The sequence below is a fragment of the Moschus berezovskii genome, chromosome 7, assembly GCF_049115385.1.
Source record: "Moschus berezovskii isolate FMDL1 chromosome 7, NW_MosBer_1.0, whole genome shotgun sequence".
NCBI lineage: Eukaryota > Metazoa > Chordata > Mammalia > Artiodactyla > Moschidae > Moschus > Moschus berezovskii.
The window spans coordinates 16,005,383-16,030,622 of NC_142466.1; the positions used below are offsets into that span (position 1 = coordinate 16,005,383).

General features: G+C 45.6%; 1 protein-coding gene across 1 annotated transcript in view; it reads right to left on the reverse strand.

The window, feature by feature from the left end:
* Positions 1–21,034, reverse strand: part of ELP3 (elongator acetyltransferase complex subunit 3) — a 137,040-nt gene extending 116,006 nt beyond the window's left edge. Inside the window, exons 1-3 of the mRNA XM_055428088.2 lie at positions 20,934–21,034; positions 12,983–13,082; positions 9,830–9,968 (exon numbers count right to left, since the gene is read on the reverse strand). Coding sequence (XP_055284063.1) covers positions 9,830–9,968; positions 12,983–13,082; positions 20,934–20,952 — 258 coding nt within the window. The 5' untranslated portion in view covers positions 20,953–21,034. The remainder of the gene's footprint in view (positions 1–9,829; positions 9,969–12,982; positions 13,083–20,933) is intronic.
* Positions 21,035–25,240: the final 4,206 nt, after the last annotated feature.

Genomic DNA, 25,240 nt, shown 5'->3' on the forward strand with positions numbered 1-25,240 from the left:
AAAAACTTCTGCTTTATTAACTATGCCAAAGCCTTTGACTGTGTAGATCACAACAAACTGTGGAAAATTCTTCAAGAGATGGGAATACCAGAGCACCTGACCTGCCTCCTGAGAAATCTGTATGCAGGTCAAGAAGCTACAGTTAGTACCAGACTGGAACAACGGACTGATTCAAAACTGGAAAAGGAGTACGTCAAGGCTGTATATTGTCACCCTGCTTATTTATCTTGTATTCATAGTACATCATGCAAAATGCCAGACTGGATGAAGCTGAAGCTGGAATCAAGACTGCTGGGAGAAATATCAATAACTTCAGATACGCAGCTGACACCACCCTAATGGCAGAAGGCGAAGAGGAACTAAAGAGCCTCTTGATGAGGGTGAAAAGAGGAGAGTGAAAGCGCTGTCTTAAAACTCAACCTTCAAAAAACTAAGATCATGGAATCCAGTCCCATCACTTCATGACAAATAGATGGGTCAACAATGGAAACAGTGACAGACGTTATTTTCCTGGGCTCCAAAATCCCTGCAAATGGTGACGGTAACCATGAAACTAAAAGAGGCTTGCTCCTTGGGAAAAAACTTATGAGAAATCTAGACAGCGCATTAAAAAGCAGAGATAGCACTTGGCCGATAAAGGTCCGATAATCGAGGCTATGGTTTTTCCTGTAGTTGTGTATGGATATGAGAGTTGGACCATAGGAAGGCTGAGTGCTGAAGAACTGATGCTTTCAAACTGTGGGGCTGGAGAAGACTCTTGAGAGTCCCTTGGACAGCAAGGAGATCAAACCAGTCAGTCCTTAAGGAAATCAACTCTGAAAGTTCTTTGGAAGGACTGATGCTGAAGCTGAAGCCCCAAAACTTTGGCCACTTGATATAAAAAGCTGACTACTGGAAAAGACTCTGATGCTGGGAAAGATCAAAGGCAGAAGGAGAAGGTGATGACCGAGGATGAGATGGTTGGATAGCATCACTGGCTCAATGGACATGAGTTTGGGCAAACTCCGGGAGATGATGAAGGATAGGGAAGCCTGGTGTCCTGCAGTCCATGGGGTCAAAAAGAGTCGGATACAACCAAGTGACTGAACAACAGATATACACACTCATGTACATACATACACACACACAATGAATATAGACACAAACGTGTCATGTATATGTCTGCGCATGAACATACATACATCTACATGTTTATTTCCTCTGTTCACTGAGAGCATCTGGTAGCAGCAACACCCTAACAGCACTGAGCACATCCAGCATTCAGATCTTTGTTTCTAAATGCCCGTCTCTATAGCCAACAAGGACCTATTGTATAGACAGGGAACTCCACTCAATGTCATGTGGCAGCCTGGATGGGAGGGGAGTATATGGATGCCAGGTCACTTTGCTGTCCATCTGAAACTATCACAATATTGCTAATCGGTTAAACTCCAGTATAAAATTCAAAAGTTTAAAAAATAATAAGAAATGAAAACTCTTCTCTAGTCAAAGAAACAGGGCTCCTTGGAGACAAGGCCAATTCCATGGCTAGGGTAAACAAAGTACAAGATGAGCCTGGAACATTTTATTATGACAGAAAGCTAGGAACGGTTCAAAGAATGATGAGGCCATTCGAAAAGGAAACAGAAACCATCTTGAAAGGGCTCCTACTGGACAAAAATGGGAAAATTTGTACATCAAAATAATGAATGAGCAAACTGGAAGTCTGATGAGGAACCGGACATGTACACAGTTTCCAAGTACTTCACCACACAAGACTTGTTAATTTCAGAGTGGAAAAGAGTAATTTCGCAAAGGGGATGCCTGGTAGACACCCCCCTCACCACAGTGGACAACGCGAGTGACAGGACAATGAGCTGCGCGCCACCCGACAGGCTGTAAGAACACAGTGTCACTTCCGCGATGCTCCTGCCAGAGATGCCACCCCGAGCCTAACTGTGAGGACACATCTGATTAAACCACGAGATGCGATGAAACAACTTGCCTGATATCTTCAAAAGCATTAAGGCAATGAAGTCCAGGAAAGACAGAAGTGTCTAGACCGAAGAGCCATGACAACTGAACACAGCACATGATTCTGAGCCGGGTCCTGCAGCTTATTACTGAGACAGCTGTTGAAACTTGAATGAGACGTGAGGACGAGAGACTGATAACGTATCCGTGTTAAATTCCTGATTTTGATGCCTTTATTGTGGTGACGTAAGAAGGTGTCCCTGTCTGCAGGAAGCACATGTTGAAACATTCAAAGGCATCGGTTTTGCAACCTACTCTCAAATGGCTCAGGGAGAAAGTGTTCTTGCCAGTGGATTTTCAACTTTTCTGTCAGCCTGTGATTATTTTTTAACAGTAAAAATGATTAAAATTTAACTTCGATCATTAAACAGTGAGTGAGAGAAACTCCCCCCCCAAAAAATTGCAAATCTGAATTAAAAACTTAGATTTTCACACAAATGTTTTTATTTATAAGGAGCTACAAGTGGAATATGTACACCACCGATGAAGACAATCTAATTTCTCAATCTTCTATTGAGAACCTATGATATAGGCCAAGTTCTGAGCCACACACGGCAGGTGGGCCCTAAGACTACAGAAATACTAACGTGCTGCTTCTGTGCCCTGAAATCACACAAGCGAGCAGGCGAGGAGGATTTAGAGAAATAAGCTATTTCCAAAAAAATATGGTAAAAAGCACAGAGAAAATACTAGCGATGCTCAAAGGAGGGAATGAGTGAGCCCTGACCAGGGGAGTCAGAGAAGCTGACTTCCTGAGGGGCTGTCAGCTACCCTTGGCTAGCAAGTGGAGCAACAGGAATGACCACTCCCTGTTGGTGGGAATGCAAACTGGTACAGCCACTTTGGAAGACAGTCTGGCAGTTTCTCACAGAGCTAAACATAGTCTTACCATATAATCCAGCCATCACGCTCCTAGGTATTTAGGTACTCAAATGAGTTGAAAACTTTTGCATATACAAAAACCTTCACGCAAATGTTTATTTCAGCTATGTTCATCACAACTGCCAAAAATTGGAAACAGTTGGGGTGGCCTTCAATAGGTGCATGGACAGACAAACTGCAGTACACTCAGACAACGGAGTATTATTCAGTGCTATAAAGAATGAGCCAGCAAGCCACTAAAAAGACACAGCATAAAACCTTAAATGTGCACTGCTAAGTAACAGAAGCCAACACGAAACAACCACAAAACACACTGCTTCCTGCCATATGGCACTCTGGAAAGGCAAAACTAGAGAGACAGTAAACCGATCAGTGGTGGCCAGGGGCATGAGGCAGAGGAAAGCATGCTGCTAAGTCACTTCAGTCGTGTCCGACTCTGTGTGACCTCATAGACGGAAGCCCACCAGGCTCCCCCATCCCTGGGATTCTCCAGGCAAGAACACTGGAGTGGGTTGCCATTTCCTTCTCCAATGTGTGAAAGTGAAAAGTGAAAGTGAAGTCGCTCAGTCGTGTCCGACCCTTAGCGACCCCACAGACTTCAGCCTACCAGGCTCCTCCATCCATGGGATTTTCTAGGCAATAGTACTGGAGTGGCTTGCCATTGCCTTCTCTGGAAAGCATGACTAGCGGAGTTTTAGGGCAGTGAAACTATTCCATATGATACTATATGGTGGATACATGACATTGTGCATTTGGTAAAACCCATAGAATGTACAACTGTGAGAGACTCTATGGTGAACTATAGGCTTCAGTTACTAGTAATATAGCAAGACTGGTACTGTACTTGGGTGCAATCTCAAAAACGACGGAATGATTTCTGTTCGTTTCCAAGGCAAACCATTCAATATAACAGTACTGAAACCTATGCCCCAACCACTAACACAGAAGAAGCCAAAGTAGAACGGTTCTGTGAAGACCTACAAGACCTTCTAGAATGAACACACCAAAAAAAAAAAAAAAAAAGATGTCCTTTTCATCATAGGGGACTGGAATGCAAAAGTAGGAAGTCAAGAGATACTTGGAGTAACAGGCAAGATTGGCCTTGGAGTGAAAAATGAAGCAGGGCAAAGGCTAACAGAGTTTTGCCAAGAGAACGCACTGGTCATAGCAAACACCCTCTTCCAACAACACAAGAGAAGACTCTACACATGGACATCACCAGATGGTCAACACCAAAATCAGATTGATTATATTCTTTGCAGCTGAACATGGAGAAGCTCTATAGTCAGTAAAAACAAGACTGGGAGCTGACTGTGGCTCAGATCATGAACTCCTTATTGTAAAATTCAGACTTAAATTGAAGAAAGTAGGGAAAACCACCAGGCCATTCAGGTATGACCTAAATCAAATCCCTTACAATTATATAGTAAAAGTGAGAAATAGATTCAAGAGCTTAGATATGATAGAGTGCCTGAAAAACTATAGACAGAGGTTCATAAAACTGTACAGGAGGCAGTGATCAAAACCATCCTCAAGAAAAAGAAATGCAAAAAGGCAAAATGGTTGTCAGAGGAGCCCTTACAAATAGCTGAGAAAAGAGAAGAAAAAGGCAAAGGAGAAAAGGAAAGATATACCCACCTGAATGCAGAGTTCCAAAGAATAGCAAGGAGAGATTAGAAAGCCTTCTTAAGCGAACAATGCAAAGAAATAGAGGAAAACAATAGAATGGGAAAGACAAGAGATCGCCTCAAGAAAATTAGAGATACCAAGGGAACATTTCATGCAAAGATGAGCTCAATAAAGGACAGAAATGGTATGGACCTAACAGACCCAGAAGATATAAAGAAGAGGTGGCAAACAATACACAGAAGAACTGTACAAAAAAGATCTTCAAGACCCAGATAATCACAATGGTGTAATCATTACTCACCTAGAGCCAGACATCCTGGAGGGTGAAATCAAGTCGGCCTTAGGAAGTTCTACCAACAAAGCTAGTGGAGGTGATAGAATTCCAGCTGAGCTATTCCAAATCCTAAAAGATGATGCTGTGAAAGTGCTGCTCAATATGCCAGCAAATTTGGAAAACTCAGCAGTGGCCACAGAACTGGAAAAGGTCAGTTTTCATGCCAATCCCAAAGAAAGGCAATGCCAAAGAGTGTTCAAACTACTGCACTGCTGCTGCTGCTGCTCAGTCATGTCCGACTCTGTGCGACCCCATAGATGGCAGCCCACCAGGCTCCCCCGTCCCTGGGATTCTCTAGGCAAGAACACTGGAGTGGACTGCCATTTCCTTCTCCAATGCATGAAAGTGAAAAGTGAAAGTGAAGTAGCTCAGTCGTGTCCGACTCCTAGCGACCCCACGGACTGCAGCCTACCAGGCTCCTCCATCCATGGGATTTTCCAGGCAAGAGTACTGGAGTGGGTTCCCTCTGCCTTCTCCAAAACTACTGCACAATTGCACTTATTTCACAGGCTAGCAAAGTAATGCTCAAAATCCTTCAAGTTAGGCTTTAACAATACATGAACTGAGACCTTCCAGATGTAGAAAAGGCTGGATTTACAAAAGGCAGAAGAACCAGAGATCAAACTGCCAATATCCATTGGATCACAGAAAGAGCAAAGGAATTCCAGAAAATCATCTGCTTTATTGACTATACTAAAGCCTTTGACTGTGTAGATCACAACAAACTTGGAAAATTCTTAAAGTGATGGGAATACCAGACCACCTTACTTGCCTCCTGAGAAACCTATATGCAGGTCAAGAAGTGACAGTTAGAACTGGACACAGAACAATGGACTGGTTCCAAATTGGGAAAGGGTGTACATCAAGGCTGTATATTGTCACCCTGCTTATTTAACCTCTATGTAGAGTACATCATGCGAAATGCCAGGCTGGATGAAGCTCAAGCTAGAATCAAGATTGCTGGGAGAAATATCAATAACTTCGGATACGCAGATGACACCACCCTAATGGCAGGAGGCAAAGAGGAACTAAAGAGCCTCTTGATGAGGGTGAAAGAGAAGAGTGAAAAAACTGTCTTAAAACTCAACCTTTAAAAAACAAAGATCATGGCATCTGGTCCCATCACTTCATGGCAAATAGATGGGAAACAATGGAACAGTGACAGACTTTATTTTCTTGGGCTCCATAATCACCGTGAATGGTGACTGCAGCCCTGATACCAAAAGATGCTTGCTCCTTGGAAGAAAGCTTTGATAACCATAGATAGCATACTAAAAAAAAAAGACAGCATTATAGTCAAAGCTACAGTTTTTCCAGTAGTCGTGTATGGATGTGAGAGATGGACCATAGAGAAGACTGAGCGCTGAAGAATTGATGCTTTTGAACTGTGGTGCTGGAGAAGACTCTTGAGAGACCCTTGGACTGCAAAGAGATCCAACCAATCAGTCCTAAAGGAAATTAGTCCTGAATGTTCATTGGAAGGACTGATGCTAAAGCTGAAGCTCTAATAGTCTGGCTACCTGATGTGAAGAGCTGACTCACTTGAAAAGACCCTGAGGCTGGGAAAGATTGAGAGCAGGAGAAGGGGATGACAGAGGATGAGATGGTTGGATGGCATCACCGACTCCATGGACATGAGTTTGAGTGAACTCCAGGAGATAGTGAAGAACAGTGATGCCTGGCATGCTGCAGTTCACAGGGTCACAAAGAGTTGGATACTACTGAGCGACTGAACAACAATTGATGCATCAATTAATTATAGGGCAACCTGGGGGAGGGGGAGAGGAAGTACAAGGGAACTCTGTCCTCTCTGCTCCACTGTTCCGTAAGCCTGCTGCTGCTGCTGCCGCTGCTGCCAAGTCGCTTCAGTCGTGTCCAACTCTGTGCGACCCCATAGATGGCAGCCCACCAGGCTTCCCTGTCCCTGGGATTCTCCAGGCAAGAACACTGGAGTGGGTTGCCATTTCCTTCTCCGTAACCCTAAAGCTCTATACAAAAATGAAAACAAAGCACAGCAGCAACAGCAGGGATAAAAGCATGGAGTTTAGGATGCACAACAGATAGGGGATGACAATTAGCCGTGTGCTCCTTTTAGTAGGTTACTCTGGTGACACTGCAGGAGGTGGATTTGCTGCAGCTAAGACAAAGCAGGCCTGTTATGAAATGACTCCAATAACCTCCAAAATAAGAAATAATAAAGGTCAGAACATTCCTACCTATGGTGGAAGGAACGGACAACGCATTTCACATCGTTTTGAAACCGAATAAATGGGGGCACCATGAACTAAGGTGGTCAAGAAGGATGAAAGAGCAAGTCTGAGCAAGCAAGCAAGTCTGGTTTTGCTATACTGGACGGTCTACAGATAGTCAAAGGAGAGACATCGAACAGGCAATTTGATGTGGACGTGAAGTTTGGGGAAAGGCTGGAGCTGGGAGTCAGCGTGTGGCAGTATTTAAAAACATCAGTGGGGACCTCCCTGGTGATCCAGTGATTAAGACCCCGCCTTCCAATGCAGGGGGTGTGGGTTCAATCCCTGGTGGGGCAGCTAAGATCCCACATGCCTCGAGGCCAAAAAACCAAAACATAAAACAGAAGTGATGTTATAACAAATTCAATAAAGACTTTAAAAATGATCCACAATAAAAAAAAAAACAAAAGACATCAATGGATGAGATCACCAAAGAAAGCGTGTATGGCACTAAACAGTGGGCCTGGGACTGCAGAAAATATCCATTTCTAAAGGTAAGCAGAACAAGAGTAGCTCCCAGAGAAAGAAAAGGAGTGATCTGAGCCAGGACAGAGAACGGAGTCATGGAAAGCAGGTGCATCTGTCAGGTCCAGAGGTTGACAAACCTTTGCTTCCACAATGCAAGCCCATACATAACGCCGAAAACTGACAATTCAAGATTTATCCTGAAAGCACGTTATTAGGGATATGGAAGTAAATGCCAAGAAATTAGCTAAGACTTAAAAGCCATTGCCCTGGGTAGGGCAGGAGGCATGAGGAATGTAAACTGGAGGTTTGGAACTATTCGTTTTTCTGAAAGCCCTCTACACCTTGGTACAAACCAACCAACGAACCCCAAACACTTAAGTATAGGGAAGAGACTGGGATCAACGGTACCCTCTGTGCGAAAGTTCCGGGGTTTAATCAGTCACAAGTGTGATGTAGTCCAGGAGAGATGGCTACCCGGCAGGTCACTGCAAGCTGTGAGAAGTACAACAGCCCCACCCAAGTAACAGACGGAACTTAGCTCACATGGGGAATGAAGGATTCAACTCTGGGCACCAAGTTTGTGGAGGGTCCAAATCCTACCCTGCTTCTTTCATGCTCATCCTCGTTATCCTGGAGGCCTGGCCGCGACTGAGGCTGTTCATGCCTAGCTCAAACTGAGAGCATTCCAACTGGTCCTTCTGTCTCCAAGCGACTGACCCTCCATCTTTATAAAACATTTTACTTATTTTTAACTTTGGCTGCACTGGGTCTTCGTTGCTGCACGCAGGCTTTCTCCAGTTGCGGTGCCTGCGGGCTTCTCTTTGCGGCGGCTCCTCTCGTGGTGGAGCACAGGCTCTAGGCACACGGCGTCAGCAGTTGTGGCTCCCAGGCTCTAGGGCTCTGCATTTGTGACGCCCAGGGTTAGCTGCCCTGCGGTATGTGGGATCTTCCCGGACCAGGGACTGAACTCGTGTCCCCTGTACCGGCAGGTGGATTCCTAACTGCTGGGCTACCAGGGAAGACCTCCCCTACATCTTGTATCCAAATTAATTTTCTGAAAAATCTGTCTGGTTCCCATCACTCCAGCCTTCTCAAAAATCTTTGACAGCTTCCTCATAGCTGGCTTCTTTGTGGGACATCTGGGCTACCCTGGTGGCTCAGCTGGTAAACAATCCGCCTGCAATGCAGGAGATCTGGGTTCGATCCCTGGGTTGGGAAAATCCCCTGGAGAAGGGAACAGCCACCCACTCCAGTATTCTGACCTGGAGAATTTCATGGACTGTATAGCCCATGGAATCCCAAAGAGTCGGACACGACTGAGCGACTTTCACTTCACTTCGCTTGCGGGACATTTAAGATCTTTAACAAACAGATGCCACACTAACACTTACCCCGAAGTCCTGCTGCTTTCCAAGTGAAGCCCAGCCCTGGTGAGCCTGGCACACTTGTGGTTTCCCCACACACACACCTCTTACATCATCTGTGCCCTGATTCCTGCCCCTTGCTCCCACGACTCTCTGCGCTTGCTCTTCTCCACTTACATGGGCACCCCTTCTGGGTCAGTCAGGCGCCGCGCTTCCCCGCTTCCGAGCTCCTTGTACTGGAGGGACATCTCTCTCTTCTGGACACCCTCCTGAATGGTGTCAACTGGTTCACAGTTACCATACGTATTAACATAATGACTTTGTACTATCAGTTAACTTCTCAAAATACCCTTTATAAGTATGTCATATGCCACGAGCTTAAGGCAGCCAACAATATTTATCATCTTCAGGTAGTCACCAAGGTTCAGTCTATACTTTTAAAGACCTCATCCCCCTCACGACCCTATGCCCCGTGAGTGTGCTCAGTCGCGTCCGACTCTTTTAGGACCCCACGGACTGTAGCCCGCCAGGCTCCTCTGTCCATGGGATTCTCCAGGCAAGAATACTGGAGTGGGTTGCATGCCCTCCTCCAGGGTATCTTCCCTACCCAGGGATCGAACCCATGTCTCCTGCATTGGCAGGCGGATTCTTTACCACTAAGCCACCTGGGAAGCCCCACTTTTAAAGACACCAAAAATCAAAACACCATCTTTCCCTCTCAGTGACTCTCTTCCCTGGCGCTCTCCGAGCATCCCGCGTGCGTCTCCACTGCAGCACACACCACGACAGGTGGATTTTATGAATTCTGATTGCCCACCTCCACCTCACTTCGTGGAGGCTGGGATCTGTGGCCCAACAGATACACAATCAATACGTGATGACTCACTCACCCCACTGGCAGTTCTGATGGGTTTTGCCTTCAGCTTGGGGACCAAGACCTTCCGATACTGGGGTGGGACCGCAGCGATGATGTCCACCAGCCGGGGCTGCGCCGAGAGCCCATATTTAGCCGCTGTCCTGGTCTTCACCCTGAAAGCAGAGCATCCAGCACGATCAAGGTCACAATACTCCAAGGACCAGCCACCGGAAGAATAACCTATGAACCACGCCACCAATTCTCTCGGCTCCCGTGCCCCCTCGCCAGATGACAACAGTGGCTCTGGTGCTGGTAACTGTCAGGGAAACAAGAGGGCAAAACTCATGACCTCTTGCTCTCTGGAGAGCCAGAGAGACCGCCAGGTGCTTACGGGGCAGGGACCCAGGACAGTGGCTCAGCTGAGGTCTCGTTCAAGGTAGTGTCCCAGCGCCAAAGGACTCGACCCCTCCCTCAGCTTCCGCACCACTGCCTCTGGGATGAGGCTAACCCTCTCATGGGGGCCTGCTCAGGACACTGTGGGATGATCAGACACGGACTTGGCCTCTACTGGCACCTCTCCCTGTTGTAACAACCAAAACTGTCTCCAGACGTTGCAAACGTCTTGGGGGTGGGTGGAGGGGTGGAAGTAGTCACGACTGGTCGCAAACCAGGGTCTCAGGCCAAAAAGCAAAACAACTGAACTCAAAGCTATGTAGAACCAAACAGGAAATAAAGTATTGGGTTAGCCAAAAAGTTCATTTGGGTTTTTCTGTAAGATGTTATGGAAAAACCCAAACGAACTTATTGGCCATTCCAACATATATTTTTAAAAGCATTTAAAATATTTTTCTAATATAAAAGAACAGAACAATAAAACATACTTTAACAATTATAAAACAATCACTTATAACCACATTGCAAAAGAACATGATCGCCATTTCAGAAGGTCCCTGTGTGGCTTCCTAACTGTAACCCTATCCGCAGCCCCCAAAATAACCTTTATCCCAACTAGTTTTCCTCTATAATTGTAGAAGAAAAATTGTTTCTCATTTTCTTCTATAATTGTACCAACTTTTATTTTCTTTGTGGCTGCTAGCCAAATCCCATGGTCACTTTAATCCATCTAGAAATACTATGAGGTGTTCAAATCACTTAAACAAATGTTTACCAAGTTCCTAAGAGGTACAAGAGACTACCTAAGTACCTGGGACGTCAGGAAGTGTAAGGCAGAGCTGTTTCGTGCTCTATGTTTGCAGACAGGCACACACAAAAATAAGTCTGTGAATAATAAAGACATATGTAATAGAACACACACCCAACCATGCACAGTGCTCAAGATGAACTCAGTGTGTGCTGGGGAGACATTCATGGAAAACGGGTACAGAAAAGCGTAGGCTTCACAGATGGGAAGGGAGTTTGGGGGAGAATGGATACATGTGTACGTATGGCTGAGAACCTTTGCTGTTCACCTGAAACCATCACAACATTGTTAACTGGCTTTACTCCAACGCAAAATAAGTTTAAAAGTATATACATTACAACAAAAAAGTTGTTAAGAGAGTAAATCCTAGAAGTTCTCATCACAAGGGAAGAATAATTTCTTTTTCTATTTCTTTAATTTTGTATCAATACGAGAGGATGGATGTTCGCTAAACTTACTGTAATCATCTCATAATGTGCAGGCTGAATCAGTACACTGTGTATCTTCAACCGAAAACAGGGCTACATGTCAACTGTATCAATAAAACTGGAAGAAGAAAGAAACAAACGAAAAGGAATGGAAGAGGAAGTCGGTAGTGAACGGACGGGAGTTATCATGAAGGCAGAGGAGGCAAAATTTTGACCGAACTGGACCCAAGGGAGATTCAAAGGCGACACCAGAGTTTCAAGCCTGGGCGAAGGTTAAAACAATTTGGCAAAGAGGCCATCTGAGTACAGGCTGGTTTTAAGGAAGATGCTAACTTTGACTTTAGATGTGCAAAATTAAAGATGAATGACAAAAATATATAAGACATAGAAATGTTCACGAGAAACAAAAGATTTGTATAATTATGGGGACAGCCAACAAAAAAACAGGGGGAAAAAATCAGTTAAACACATGGTAGAAAAATCAATGAAATACAATGTCTCCATAGCAAAAAAGTGACTCCACAGTAAAAAGAGTATTGATTTCTTTAGCCAATGTTTATTAAGCACAATGTTCCAAAGAAAGAGTAAAACAGTTTTTCTAGACAGGGTCTAGAGAAACGTCATGCACACGGTGACGAGACCACTGATGACCGGGGGTGGGGGAGCAGATCACTAGAGCAGCTCTATTTACCGAACACACAGTCAATAAACAGGTGCAGAGAGGAGAGCCCACTCTTATGTGACGACGCAGCCAAGTCCAAGCTGAACTGCACTGTGGAGAGGAAGTGGGTGGACGTGTCTGGGAGGCTCTGAAGCAGGGAAGGGCTGGATGACATCAAAAGGTCAAAGAGAGGGTCTTCCTGGGAGCCAGCTCCCACCTCCTGTCTCAGAGGAGGGACCGGAACGGGAAGCATGTGAAGTGAAACGGACAGAAGGACAGACCACGGGCTCTGGAGACAGATGGTCTGACTGCAAATCTCAGCTCTGCCAATTACCAGTTATTCACTCTTGGAAAAATCATGTAACCGTCTCTGTCTCGGGAGACCCATCTGTCCAGTGAGGTAAGTACTGACCTCAGAACTAGGATCAGCTGGGCTAATACGTACAGTGTACTACCAACAGTGTCCTGACTAGAGTAAGTGCCCAAGAAATGTTAGAAGTTACTAGCAATACTAGGCTCTGAGGCAACTTTGCCATAAATAATCAACAGGGCAGGGCAGAAAACTAAATTCTCAACTAAAACATGAAACATGAGACAGAACCAGTAGTATCTGATAACTGCATGCACAAAAGAGGTCTATTAATATTACCCAAGAACAAGATTACCTTCTTTTTTTTATAGATCCACTTACCTATTTTTTAGATTTTTTGGGGAACGTGGACTATTTTTAAAGTCTTTATTGAATTTGTTACAACACTGCTTTTATTTCATGTTTTTGGTTTTTTTGGCCCTGAGGCATGTGAGAGTCCAGCTCCTCGACAGGGATCAAACCCACACCCCCTGCCTTGGAAGGCCAAGTCCTAACCACTGGACCACCAGGGAAGACCCTCCACTTACTTATTCAGATCGATGTCTTTTCCCTGTTCATGAGCTTCAATTAGTTGTTTAATAACATCTCCTATGGTCAGCATCATTAGCTGAGCAGGGCTGAGATCTCCTGGAAAGATAATATTTGACAATGTAAAAAGTCACATTATCTAATAAACGTCTTTGTATTTACTAGCAGTTTTCCTTCCAAAATCATTCCAATCATGCTGAAGTAATAGCTTAAGTTTACCAGTCAGTGAACTTTTATTGTTTACAATTTGGCCATATATCTTATACCTTTAATTTAAAAAGAAACCTGAGTTCACCTACATACGGGAAGAGTTCACTCTCGAAGCACACACACGACAAGCTTGACAGACACAGGGAAGAGCAGAGGCAAACAGGAAGGAAAGGAGCCTAATTACACAGGAAAGAACCAAAGTAGGCAAAACAGCTTCCCTCCATCTCCAGATTTTTAATTACATTTAGTTGATTTCATCTGATTCTCAGAAGAAAGTGAGGTGGATGGAACAAGAATATCTGCCTGTCCCATAAAAATGTTACCAAGGGGTGCAGCTGAAACTCAAGCCCAGGTGTCCCCAGAAGCAGAATTACACAGCAGTGTAATACTATCCTGAAATACAAAGGCAGGGGTCTATCCTTGCCTAGGGACTTTAATGCATCTCTAAGATTCAGTCTAAACAGCACTGCAACCTTCTCCTGGCAAATGAGGCCATCCTTCCCATGCAAGAGGCAACAGCAGAACCTGACATGGCATGACCCACCCCTTGCCCGCAAATATACTTGCCTGGTTCAAGGATGGGCATCTAGTCAGACGGGGGCCAATCTGAGCTTTCACTCAAGGCAAAAAAAAACACCAGTCCCTTTCCAGTGGTAAAGCTGTGAGATTTCAGCTCGGGAGCTGCTAGCAAGCACACTTCCTGCCTGCAAACAAAGCTGGTGCCTAAAGATAATGACGACATCAGAGGAGCAAGACGAGAAAGCCCTGGCCCTCCCATTTACCTGATTTCATTTGAGACCTCACAACAACATTGAAAGGTGGGCACTGCTTTCCCATTTCACAGATGTGAATAATTAAGGCAAGTTAAGACATCATTGTGTGCTGGAGAAGACTCTTGGGAGTCCCTTGGACTGCAAGGAGATCCAACCAGTCCATTCTAAAGGAGATCAATCCTGGGTGTTCATTGGAAGGACTGATGCTAAAGATGAAACTCCAATACTTTGGCCACCTCATGCAATGAGTTGACTCACTGGAAAAGATTCTGATGCTGGGAAGGACTGGGGGCAGGAGGAGAAGGGGACGACAGAGAATGAGATGGCTGGATGGCATCACCGACTCTATGGACATGAGTTTGAGTGAACTCCAGGAGTTGGTGATGGACAGGGAGGCCTGGCGTGCTGTGATTCATGGGGTCGCAAAGAGTCGGACATGACTGAGAGACTGAACTGAACTGAAGACGTCATTGTAAATGACATGGTTAAGACTCAAATTCAGGCCTTTCCCTCACAACTTACATGCTTTTTCCCACTGTGCCAAACCACCTCTAATTTCCTAAGACACAGCTACCATAAACAATTTGAGAGAAGTCCATCTATAATCGGAGGCTAACGCTTTCTAAACCGTGGAACTCAACCCTTCAGAATTCTACCCTTCAGTATTCTACAGAGGTGCCCAAGGGGCCATGTAACAGACAGGGCTGGTGGTGAGGAAGGTAAAGTGGGGACAGGGGCAGAAGGAAGGTATCTTTCTCCATTTCAACCCAAGCAGCTTCACTTCCATCTGTTTACATATTGAGGTTCTGCATAAGAATTTATTTGGAGGGGAAAAGGGGCTTCAGGTGATAAAAAATACGGGCAGACTTCATGCAGTTTGGTTCCATACGACCACACGAAAGGGCACACTGCAATAAAGTATGTCGCACGGATATTTTGGCTTCCTGGTGCACACACAAGTCATGTTTGCAGTGTGCATAGTCTGCTAAGTGTGCAATAGCAATATGCCTTAAATAAGTGAGAGACACAAGTTTGGGGTGGCTTCTTCTGGCACGGGTGTGCTGTGCTAAGACACTTCAATCCTGTCCGACTCTTTGCGACCCCATGGACTTGTAGCCCACCAAGCTATTCTGTCCATGGGATTTCCCAGGCAAGAAAAATGGAGTGGGTTGCCATGCCCTCCTCCAGGGGATCTTCCTGACCCAGGGATCGAACCCTTGTCTCTTATGTCTCCTAGCACTGGCAGGCAGGTTCTTTACCACTAGCGCCACGGGGCACTCTAATTTACAAGGAGAGAACAGGAATTTCCCCAAGCTTCCCCAGTGGCTGGGCGATAAATAATCCCCCTGAAATGCAGAAGCTGCAGGAGACCCAGGTTCGATCCCTGGGTGGGAAATATCCTCTGGAGGAGGAAATAGCAACCCACTCCAGTATACTTGCCCGGAGAACCCCATGGACAGAGAAATCTGGCGGGCTACCTTCTGTGGGGTCACAGAGACTCAGACACTGCTGAAGTGACTTAGCATGCACACTGCTTATCTTAGTAACAAGAATGAGGCATGAAGAAGTGCTGCCGCCTTGTGGACATGTCCCGCAATAGCAACCTTCAACCTACAGGCAGATTCTTCACCACTGAGTCACCTGGGAAACCCCAAAACCTATTGCTTATGGGCATTCAGTGGTCACAAGGTCTACGTGTGTGCTCAGCTACTCAGCTGTATCTGACTTTTTGCGACCCCACAGACTATACCCCACCAGGCTCCTCTGTCCACGAGATTTCCCAGGCAAGAGTACAGAAGTGGGTTGCCATTCCCTCCTCCAGAGGACCTTCCAGACCCAGGGATGGAACCCAGGTCTCCCTCATTGCAGGTGGATTCTTAACCAGATGAGCTACCATCTGGGCCTTCAGCAAATATACTCTCTTCACTGGTGTTGAGTTTTGCCTCGATGTTGAAGGCTGCCAACTGCTCAGGGTGGTGATGCTGAAGGCTGGGGTGGCTGTGGCAATCTCTTAAAACAGGACAACACTGAAAGTTTGCTGCATCCCCTGACTCTTCCTGTCACGAACACTTTCTCTGTGCATGCAATGCTGTTTGGTGGCATTTTACCCACGGTAGAAGTTCTTTCAAAACTGGAGTTGATCACCTCAAACCCTGCTGCTGCTTTATCAAGTAAGTTTAATATTCTAAAGCTTCTATTGTAATTTCAACAACCTTCACAGCATCTTCACCAGGAGCAGATACTGTCTAAACCAACCAGTTTCTCTGCTCACCCATAAGAGGTAACTCCTCATCCATTAAAGTTTTATCATGACACTGAAGCAATTCAGTCACATCTTCAGGCTCCACTTCCAGTTCTCCTGCTGTTCCCACCACATCTGCAGGGGCTTCCTCCACTGATGTCTTGAACCCCTCAAAGTCATCATGAGGGTTGGAAGCAACTTCTTCCAAACTCCTATTAACGTAGATTTTTTTTTTTTTACCTCTTCCCATGAATCACAAATGTTTTTAATGGCACCAAGAATGGTGAATCCTTTCCAGAAGGTTTTCAGTTGACTTTGCCCACGTCCATCAGAGGAATCACAAGCTATGGCAGTTAGAGCCTAAATGGATTTCTTAAATAATAAGACTTGAAAGTTGAAATGACTCCTGGATGAGACTGTGCAATGGATGCTGTGTGAGCAGGGATGAAAACATTAATCTCATACATCTCCACCAGAGCGCGTGGATGACTAGGTACGTCAACAACGAGCAGTGATATTTTAAAGGGCATAAAACACCAGTAACCCCTGTTGTAAACAGCCGTGCTGTCTATCCACACTCTGCTCCACTCACAGAGCAGAGGCAGAGCAGATTCAGCGTAATTCCGAACGATAAATGAGCATTTTGTTGTTCAGCCACCAACTTGTATCCTACTTTTTTGAAACCCCATGGACTGTAGCCCACCAAGCCCGTCTGTCCGTGGGATTTCCCAGGCAAGAATAGTGGAGTGGGTTGTCACTGCCTTCTCCAGGGGATCCTCCTGACTCAGGGGTCAAACCCACATCTCCTGCATTGGCAAGCGGGTTCTTTATCACTGAGCCACCACACCATCTGCACTGTGATTGTGAAAGTCGCTCAGTCGTGTCCGATTCTTTGTGACCCCACGGACTATACAGTTCAAGGAATTCTCTAGGCCAGAATACTGGAGTAGGTAGTCTTTCCCTTCTTCAGGGGATCTTTCCAACACAGGGATCGAACCCAGGTGTTCCGCATTGCAGGTGGATTCTTTATCAGCTGAGCCACAAGAGAGTCATCCTGCCCTCTGAAGCTCTCAAGCCAGGCACTGACCTCTCCTCTCTAGCTACGAAAGTCCTGGTGGCATCTTCTTCCAATAGAAGACTGTTCTGTCTACACTGAAAATCTGTTGTTTAGTACAGCCACCTTCATGAATTATCTTAGCTAGATCTTCCAGATAACTTGCTGCTCCGCCATGCACTTTGATGCTGTACAGATGACTTCTTTCCTTAAACTTCACGAAATTGAGCCCTGCTAGCTTCAAACCTCCGGAGAAGGCAATGGCAAGCCACTCCAGTACTCTTGCCTAGAAAATCCCATGGATGGAGCAGCCTAGTAGGCTGCAGTCCGTGGGGTCGCTAAGGGTCGGACACGACTGAGCGACTTCACTTTCACTTTTCTCTTTCACACATTGGAGAAGGAAATGGCAACCCACTCCAGTGTTCTTGCCTGGAGAGTCCCAGGGACAGGGGAGCCTGGTGGGCTTCCGTCTATGGGGTCACACAGAGTCGGACACGACTGAAGTGACTTAGCAGCAGCAGCTTCAAACCTCGGAGAAGGCAATGGCAAGCCACTCCAGTACTCTTGCCTAGAAAATCCCATGGATGGAGGAGCCTGGTGGGCTGCAGTCCGTGGGGTCGCTAAGGGTCGGACACGACTGAGCGACTTCACTTTCACTTTTCACTTTCACACATTGGAGAAGGAAATGGCAACCCACTCGTGTTCTTGCCTGGAGAATCCCAGGGAAGGGGGAGCCTGGTGGGCTTCCATCTATGGGGTCACACAGAGTCGGACACGACTGGAGTGACTTAGCAGCAGCAGCAGCTTCAAACCTTTCTTCTGCAATTTCCTTACCGCTCTCAGCCCTCACAGAATGTAAGTTAGGGCCTTGTCTTAGGTTAGGCTTGGGCTTAAGGGAATGCCGTGGCTGGTTGATCCATGCAGATCCCAAAACCTTCTCCATTATCAGCAATAAGGCTGGTTTGTTTCCTTATCATTCATGAGTTCACTAGAATATTATTTTCAAATTCCTTCAAGAACTTTCCCTTTGCATTCACAACTTGGCTGTTTAGTTAGCACTCAGTCTATCTCAGTTTTCAACAGGCCTTCCTCACTAAGCTTAATCATTTTTGGCTATTAATTTAAAGTGAAAGATGTACGTCCCTGCCTTTTATTAATACCTGAACCTTGAAGGCTGTTGCAGGGGTACTAACTGGCCTAACTCAGTAGCATTTATCAGTCCTCATTGTCCAAAGGAACAGGGAGGCCCGAGGAGAGGGATGAAGATGGGGAATGGCCAGCAGGTGGCGCAGTCAGAATGCACCATTGATTGATTAAGTTCGTCATTTTAGGAGGCAGTTTGTGGGACCCCAAAACAATTACAATAATAGTATCAACGACCACTGGTCACAGAGCACCAGAACACACACAGAAATAAGCCTGAAATACCGTGGGAATTATCAAAACAGGGCCGAGACATGAACTGAGCAAACGCTGCTGTCAATAGGGCACTGACAAACTTGCTCAACAGAGTTGCTGCTTGCTACAAACCTTCAATTTGTAAAAATAATTAAATATAACACAGTATCTGTGAAGGACACTAAAGCTAAGTGCAGTAAAACGAGGCATACATAGAAATAAAGATTTAAAAACATTTGGGCAGCTCTTCGGGGTATTGAAAATTATCTGGAGAAGTAAATTAGTAAGAAACGTCTTCATGGAGGACATCAGAGAGATCTTTAGAGAAAGGGCAGGGTTTGGACAAGCAAAGCAGAGGGCAATCCAGAAGGAACAATGTTAGGTATAGGAATTACCAATCACGTTTATATGAAAGAGTGTTGCCAAACTGGAATAGAGCCTTTCTGACAGGGTTGGGTAAAATCAGATTACAGAGTACACTGGCTACTCGACAAAAGATGCAATACACAGTGGAGAATTATATGCTCTCGAGTTTGGGAGTAAAAAGATCAAAGTAGTGTTTAAAAAAAATAAGTACAGATTGATCCTTGAACACTGGCTTGAACTGTGTGTGTCCACTTATATGCGTTATTTTTTTTCCTCTAATGAATACAGTACCTGTATTTTTCAGATCCTTATATTAACTAAGTATGGGGAAAAGTTTTTGTTTGATTAGCGACCACAATATGTGGAAACAAAAGAACTAGGATTTGAGTCCTAATCCTATCCAAACTGTGTGAGTTTACTGCCCCTGGGTGAGTCATTTGTCAATATTTTTGCTTTTGAGACAGAGATAGCAGTATTTGGATTTTCAACTGCATGGTGGTGGGGGCACTGCCTCCAACCCCAGAGTCATTCAAGGGTCAACTATATACAAAATACCCTACAGAAAATGAGCATACAAAAAACGATCCAGAAGACGAAAGAATACACATAATCTGCATACTAAGTGAAAGGCTCTTGAAAGGCAACTTTGTTTAAACAAAAAAAAAACAAAAAAACACAGAACATTTAAAGCAGAACACTTGGATGACAGACTCGGTCCCTAGCTCCCAAATCCTACTGGCTGTGTCATAATGGGAAGATCAATGCCTTCTGAGCTCTCTTTTCCTTGTTGGCAAAATTGGGATAATACATACACATTTCACAAGACCAGTGCAAGAACCAAGTGAAATAATGTACATGTGAAAGTCTATTATTCGAATATTAGTTCTTCAGTGAGGTGGGTTAGAGGAATGGTGGCTAGAATGAGGAATAAACTATTGCAAGAGGCAATTTATGTAAGAACTAGCAGGGCTTGGTGATAGATGAAATTAAAAGTAAAGCTGTCTGGCCTAACAGATAGAGGAGCAAGTTAGAGGGAGATGACGACTAACTAATTAAGGCAAGCAGTCTTTGAGCCCACAAAGCAACTGAAGGTAATTTGGACACTTGGAATACCTGGTGCCAAGAGGCATAGTAATCAAGGGCCGTTTTTGTTTGTTTGTTTGTTTGTTTGGGGGATTCGTAGAAACAGCCTGACCAACCAATTGGGTTCTACTTCCTAAATATAATTTTGGACTAGGAAAGTTACTTAATTTCTTTTAATCTCAGCTTCTTCATTTGTAATTTGCAGATGATACCCATTTAAGAATTATTAGCAAAGACTCAATAAACGGTAGCTACGGTTATCATAGCCATCATTACTATTAGACCGACTTCTCAAATGAGTTTACAGAGATAACACTACAACCTGCAAGAAAACACTTGAAATTTTACTCTATCCGGTTGAAAAACTAAAGATGAAATCGCTCCACGCTAACTCAGGAGGTAATACAAACGGGAATAATTGCCTGATTACCCCCACAGATTCCAAGAAAAACTCGGCGTTTCTCTTTCCTGTTTAAAAAACATTTAGAACTAAAAAAAAAAAAAAAAAATCTCAAATCAAAAAGGACGTGAAATGTGTAGTAAAATCTAGCAAATTAAGAGTTCGAGACCGTGTTAAATCCATCGATCACATTAATGTCTTGGAATAGAGCTTTTATCCTTTATGCAAAAGACGGCCAAAAAGGAAGAATAAGGACAGGCTGGTTTAAAAAGCACAGTAGCAGGGAGAGACGAGTTCACACACTGACCACAGGTGGTGGGGAGACTGGCAGGCAGCAGGTTTCTGCGGGAAAAGCCGACTTCAAAACCTGATGGCCCGGGTTCGCCCCTTCCCTTCCGCCACCCGATCCCCCTCCCGGTCGCACCTTTGCGCTTCTGCCTCATCTCTCCGCTGTCGTAGCAGCCGCCACCCCGAGAAAATGTAGACTCTACTCGGACCACGGGGGAAATTGACAGCCACCAAGCAGCCCCGTCCTGTCGTAAAACGACGGAAACATACCGTAAAGCTGACCCGAGAAGACCGCGAGTGCCAGGCCCGCCCCGCCCTCCTGCGGCGCCTGCCGGAGCCCCCCGGAAGACGGGCAGAGCTGCTGAGGCCGCTCAGCCGGGGTCCGAGGACGCCACCGCAGCTCTGGCATTAGAAACCTTGACCTGAGCAGTCCAGCGACCGGAAAGAGCTTATGGACAGAGGCTGCGCCCGGGAGCCGAAACAAGAGGGTGGATGTGGATGGTGCCTCAATAAGGTGGAGCAGCCTAGGATGCCTTAGGTCCGCGGGAATGTGAGCTGGGATAGAGCGACGACAAGCCCGCCGGTGTGGAAGAGACTAGATTCAGAGCCTGGAAGAGACCACGCAGCAGTCAAGTAACGCTGTGAGGTCCAGACTTTGACGCCAGTTGATCACTCTGGTCTCAGGCAAATGGGACTTATCAATAACCATCATGAAAGCTCCGGAAGTTTCTCCAGAAAGACGCACACACAGACAGCTTTGTAGTTTGGAGGCAGGATTTGGGATCATGGTTTTCTGAAACCCATCCATGATCTCCTTTATTCATAGACCAGAAATTAAGAACCCCTCTTATTGGGACAAGACTTCCTCGGGTGGAACATTGGTAAAAAAAATCTGCCTACCAATGCAGGAGATGTAGGAGACCCGGGTTGGATTCCTAGGACAGGAGGATTCCCTGGAGAAAGAAATAGCTCCAGTATTCTTGCCTGGAAAATCCCACGGGCTGAGGAGCCTAGCGGCCCAGTCCACAGGGAAAGGGGGGTTGCAAAGAATCAGAGGCAACTTGAGCATGCAGGCATGCACTTATTGGGACTTACCCGGTGGTCCAGTGGCTAAGACTCCATACTTCCAATGCAGGGGGCTGAGGTTCCATGCCTAGTCTGGGAACTATATCCCACATAATGCAACTAAGAGTTCACCCATTCCAGTTAAAGATTTCTCAGGTAGCGACTAAAAGGCCCCACATGCTGTAACTAAGACCTGGCACAGCCAAATAAATATGTAAATTTAAAAAAGGAAGAACCCTCTTATTAACACATGAAGACATGAATATGTGCTCTTTCCAGTTCCTTACTTTGCACTAGAATCGAGATAACTCCACGTCTGTGGCCTCACCATGACACTGAAACTCTCCTGGTCAGTTTTTGTGACTGTCCATCAGGACAAATTCAGTAACATGTATCTGTCCTTATTGTCATCTTAGTACCAAGTGACAAAAGTTAGCTAACTAGAAAGTCTTCTAGGACCCTCCAAGAAACACTCTTAGTTTTTCTTCTAATTTTTCTCAATCTTCCTGTATATCTTCTCAAAATATAGGTATTCCATGAGGCTCGCTTCTTAAAATTGTCTCCCCCGAAGTGATCCCCAGAGTACCAAAGCTTTATATACCATCTGTTTGTTCCCATATTTGTAGTCCAGTCCCAGCTTCTCCCCTACTTGACACTGTGTTAGATCTCTGTGTGTATAATGTGTATCAGAAACTTAGCATGTCTCCAAAGGAACTACACTTTTTCTCCAACTCTGCCCTTTCCCCAATCTTCCTTATCTGAAGACACCATCCTCTACCTCATCACTTTTTAACCTCACACAAGGGAAAGAGAGAAGCTGGAGATTTTAAATTATAATTGAGAACGTGATATTTGAGCTAATATTTGATATGCGGATATCTGGGGGGAAGAGTCTTTCAAATAGAGGGAACACTTAGTGTAAAGGTCCAAGGGTGAGAAGATCCTTGATGTGTTCATAGAAAGCAAGGAGGTAGCTGGCATTTGAGCAGTGAGTGAGGTGAAGTGTAATAGAGGTCAGAGAGGTGATGGGGTGAAGTGGGGTGGGGGCCACTGCAGCTCATGTAAGACCTTGTAGGCCAGTGTATAGCCTTTGCCTTTGCATGTAAGACCATGGAAGCCAGTGTGTAGCCTTTGCCTTTTACTCTCAATCATGTGGAGTGCCACTGGAGAGCGTTTTAGCAGAGATACAATGTAATTTATAATTGAAATTACCTTTGGACTTCCCTGGTGGTTGAGTGGTTAAGAATCCTGACCATGCAGGGGACACAGGTTCGATCTCTGGTCCAGGGAGATTCCACATGCCATGGGGCAACTAAGTCCATCCGCCACAACTACTGAGCCAGCGTGCTCTAGAGTCCATGCTTCGCAACAAGAGAAGCCACCGCAATGAGAAGCCCACACACCGCAACTAGTAACCCTGCTCATCACAACTGGAGAAAACCTGTGCGCAGCAGCAAACACCCAGTGCAGCAAAAAATGGATGAATGAAAAAAATTTTAAGTCTATTTGTTGTGTTGAGAATGGATTGTAGGGAGGAAGCGTAGAAGTGGGGAGATCAGTTAGGTGGCTATTATCACATCTATGCCAGGGATTCCCAAACTTTGATGCTCATGAGAATCACCTAGAGAGGGGTGAAAAATCTCAGTGCCCAGGTCATACCCTGCGCCAATTAAATCAACAGATCAAGGGGGTGGCAGCCAGGCATTAGTATTTTTTAAGATTCTTGGGTAATCCCAAAGTGCCGCAGAATTTGGGAACCACTGAAGGAGACCGGGGATGATTATGACTTGAGGAGGGGAGGAAGCAGTGGAGGGGGTGAGACATGCTCAGATTCTGAATATGCTTTAATGGCTTCAGCAAGACTTCCTGACAGCAAGATGTGGAGTGTGGAAGACAGCCAGGCATCAACATCAAGGGTGACATGGAAGGATTTATAGGAGGGGCTGGATGTAGCTGTCATGAGCCGAACTGGGGAACACTGTAGGTGGAGTGGGGTTTCGGGGGAACGGGGGGTTAATTTGGACGTGTTGCGTTTGGGATACCTTGTGAGCTGTAAGACATGAAAGAGATTGGGGCTGGAGGTACCAAATGAGAGCGATGGGCATATGGGTGATACAGATGTGAGACTAAAAGAAAGAAAAGAGACCACAGATTAAGCTTTGGGGTATTCTGTTATCACCAGGAAACAGGAGTAAGTAGGAAAGGAGGCTGAGGAGGTGCAACCAGGGAGGTGGGAAGGAAATTAGGCGAGTGTGGTTCCTGGAAGCCAAGTGGGAAAAAGTGTGTTGCGGAGGGAGTGATCCCCTGGATCAAATGCCGTTGGTGGGTCAACAAAGAGGATGGCTGAAAATTAATTAGGGTCACCGGAGACTCTGACACAAACAGTTTCACAGAGTGGTAGAAGTGAAGGCTTAACTGGAGTGGGTTGATGATTAAAAGGAGAGATTTGAGACAGCAGCTTTAAAAACAACTCCCATACAGAGAAATGGGACAGCAGCTGGCAGGGAAGCTGGGGTAAGAGGGAGCGTTTGTTAAAATGGAATAAGGAATAGCAGGTTTGTATGCTGATGGGAATAATCCAGGGGACACTGAAAATCTGATGAATGAAGAGGGGGGAGTAGTCTACCTGGTCCTGCGGTTGGACAGAAGGAAGGGGATCTGGTGCCCGAGAGAAAGGATTAGCTTTTGGTGGGTGTAGGCACTGTTCAGTCACTCAGTCATATCTGACTCTGCGACCCCATGGACTGCAGCAGGCCAGGCTTCCCTGTCCTTCACCATCTCCCAGAGTTTGCTCAGACTCACGTCCATTGAGTCAGAGATACCATTCAAGCACCTCATCCCCTGTCGCCCCCTGCTCCTCCTGCCCTCAGTCTTTCCCAGCACTCTTTCCCATAGAAGGGGCATATTCGCAGTTCATCTATTTCCAGGTTGGAAGGCCGAGACAGTGATACATGTCCCATGTCCTGGGGGGTGGGGGGTTGGGTGTGATGGTGGGACTCTGTGGAAGTTCTCTTTCAGTTGCTTCAATGTTTCTAGTGAGTTCAGTGAAAATTCAGCTTGGTAGTTTGCTCAAACTTCTAATGGAGCTAGCATTCAGGTGTCCAATAGTATCAAAGGCCACCTTAATGAACCCAGTTTTAAAAATGACCAAAATTAATTTTAGTCATTAGGGGCTTCCCTGGTGGCTCAGTGGTAAAGAACCTACCTGCCAATTCAGGAGGCACAGGCGAGGTGAGCTCAATCTCTGGCAAGGGAAGATGCCCTGGAGAAGAAAATGACAACCCACTCCAGTATTCTTGCCTGGAGAATCATATGGACAAAGGAACCTGGTCGGGCTAGAGTCCACGGGGGTGGCAAAGAGTCAGATGTGGCTGAAGC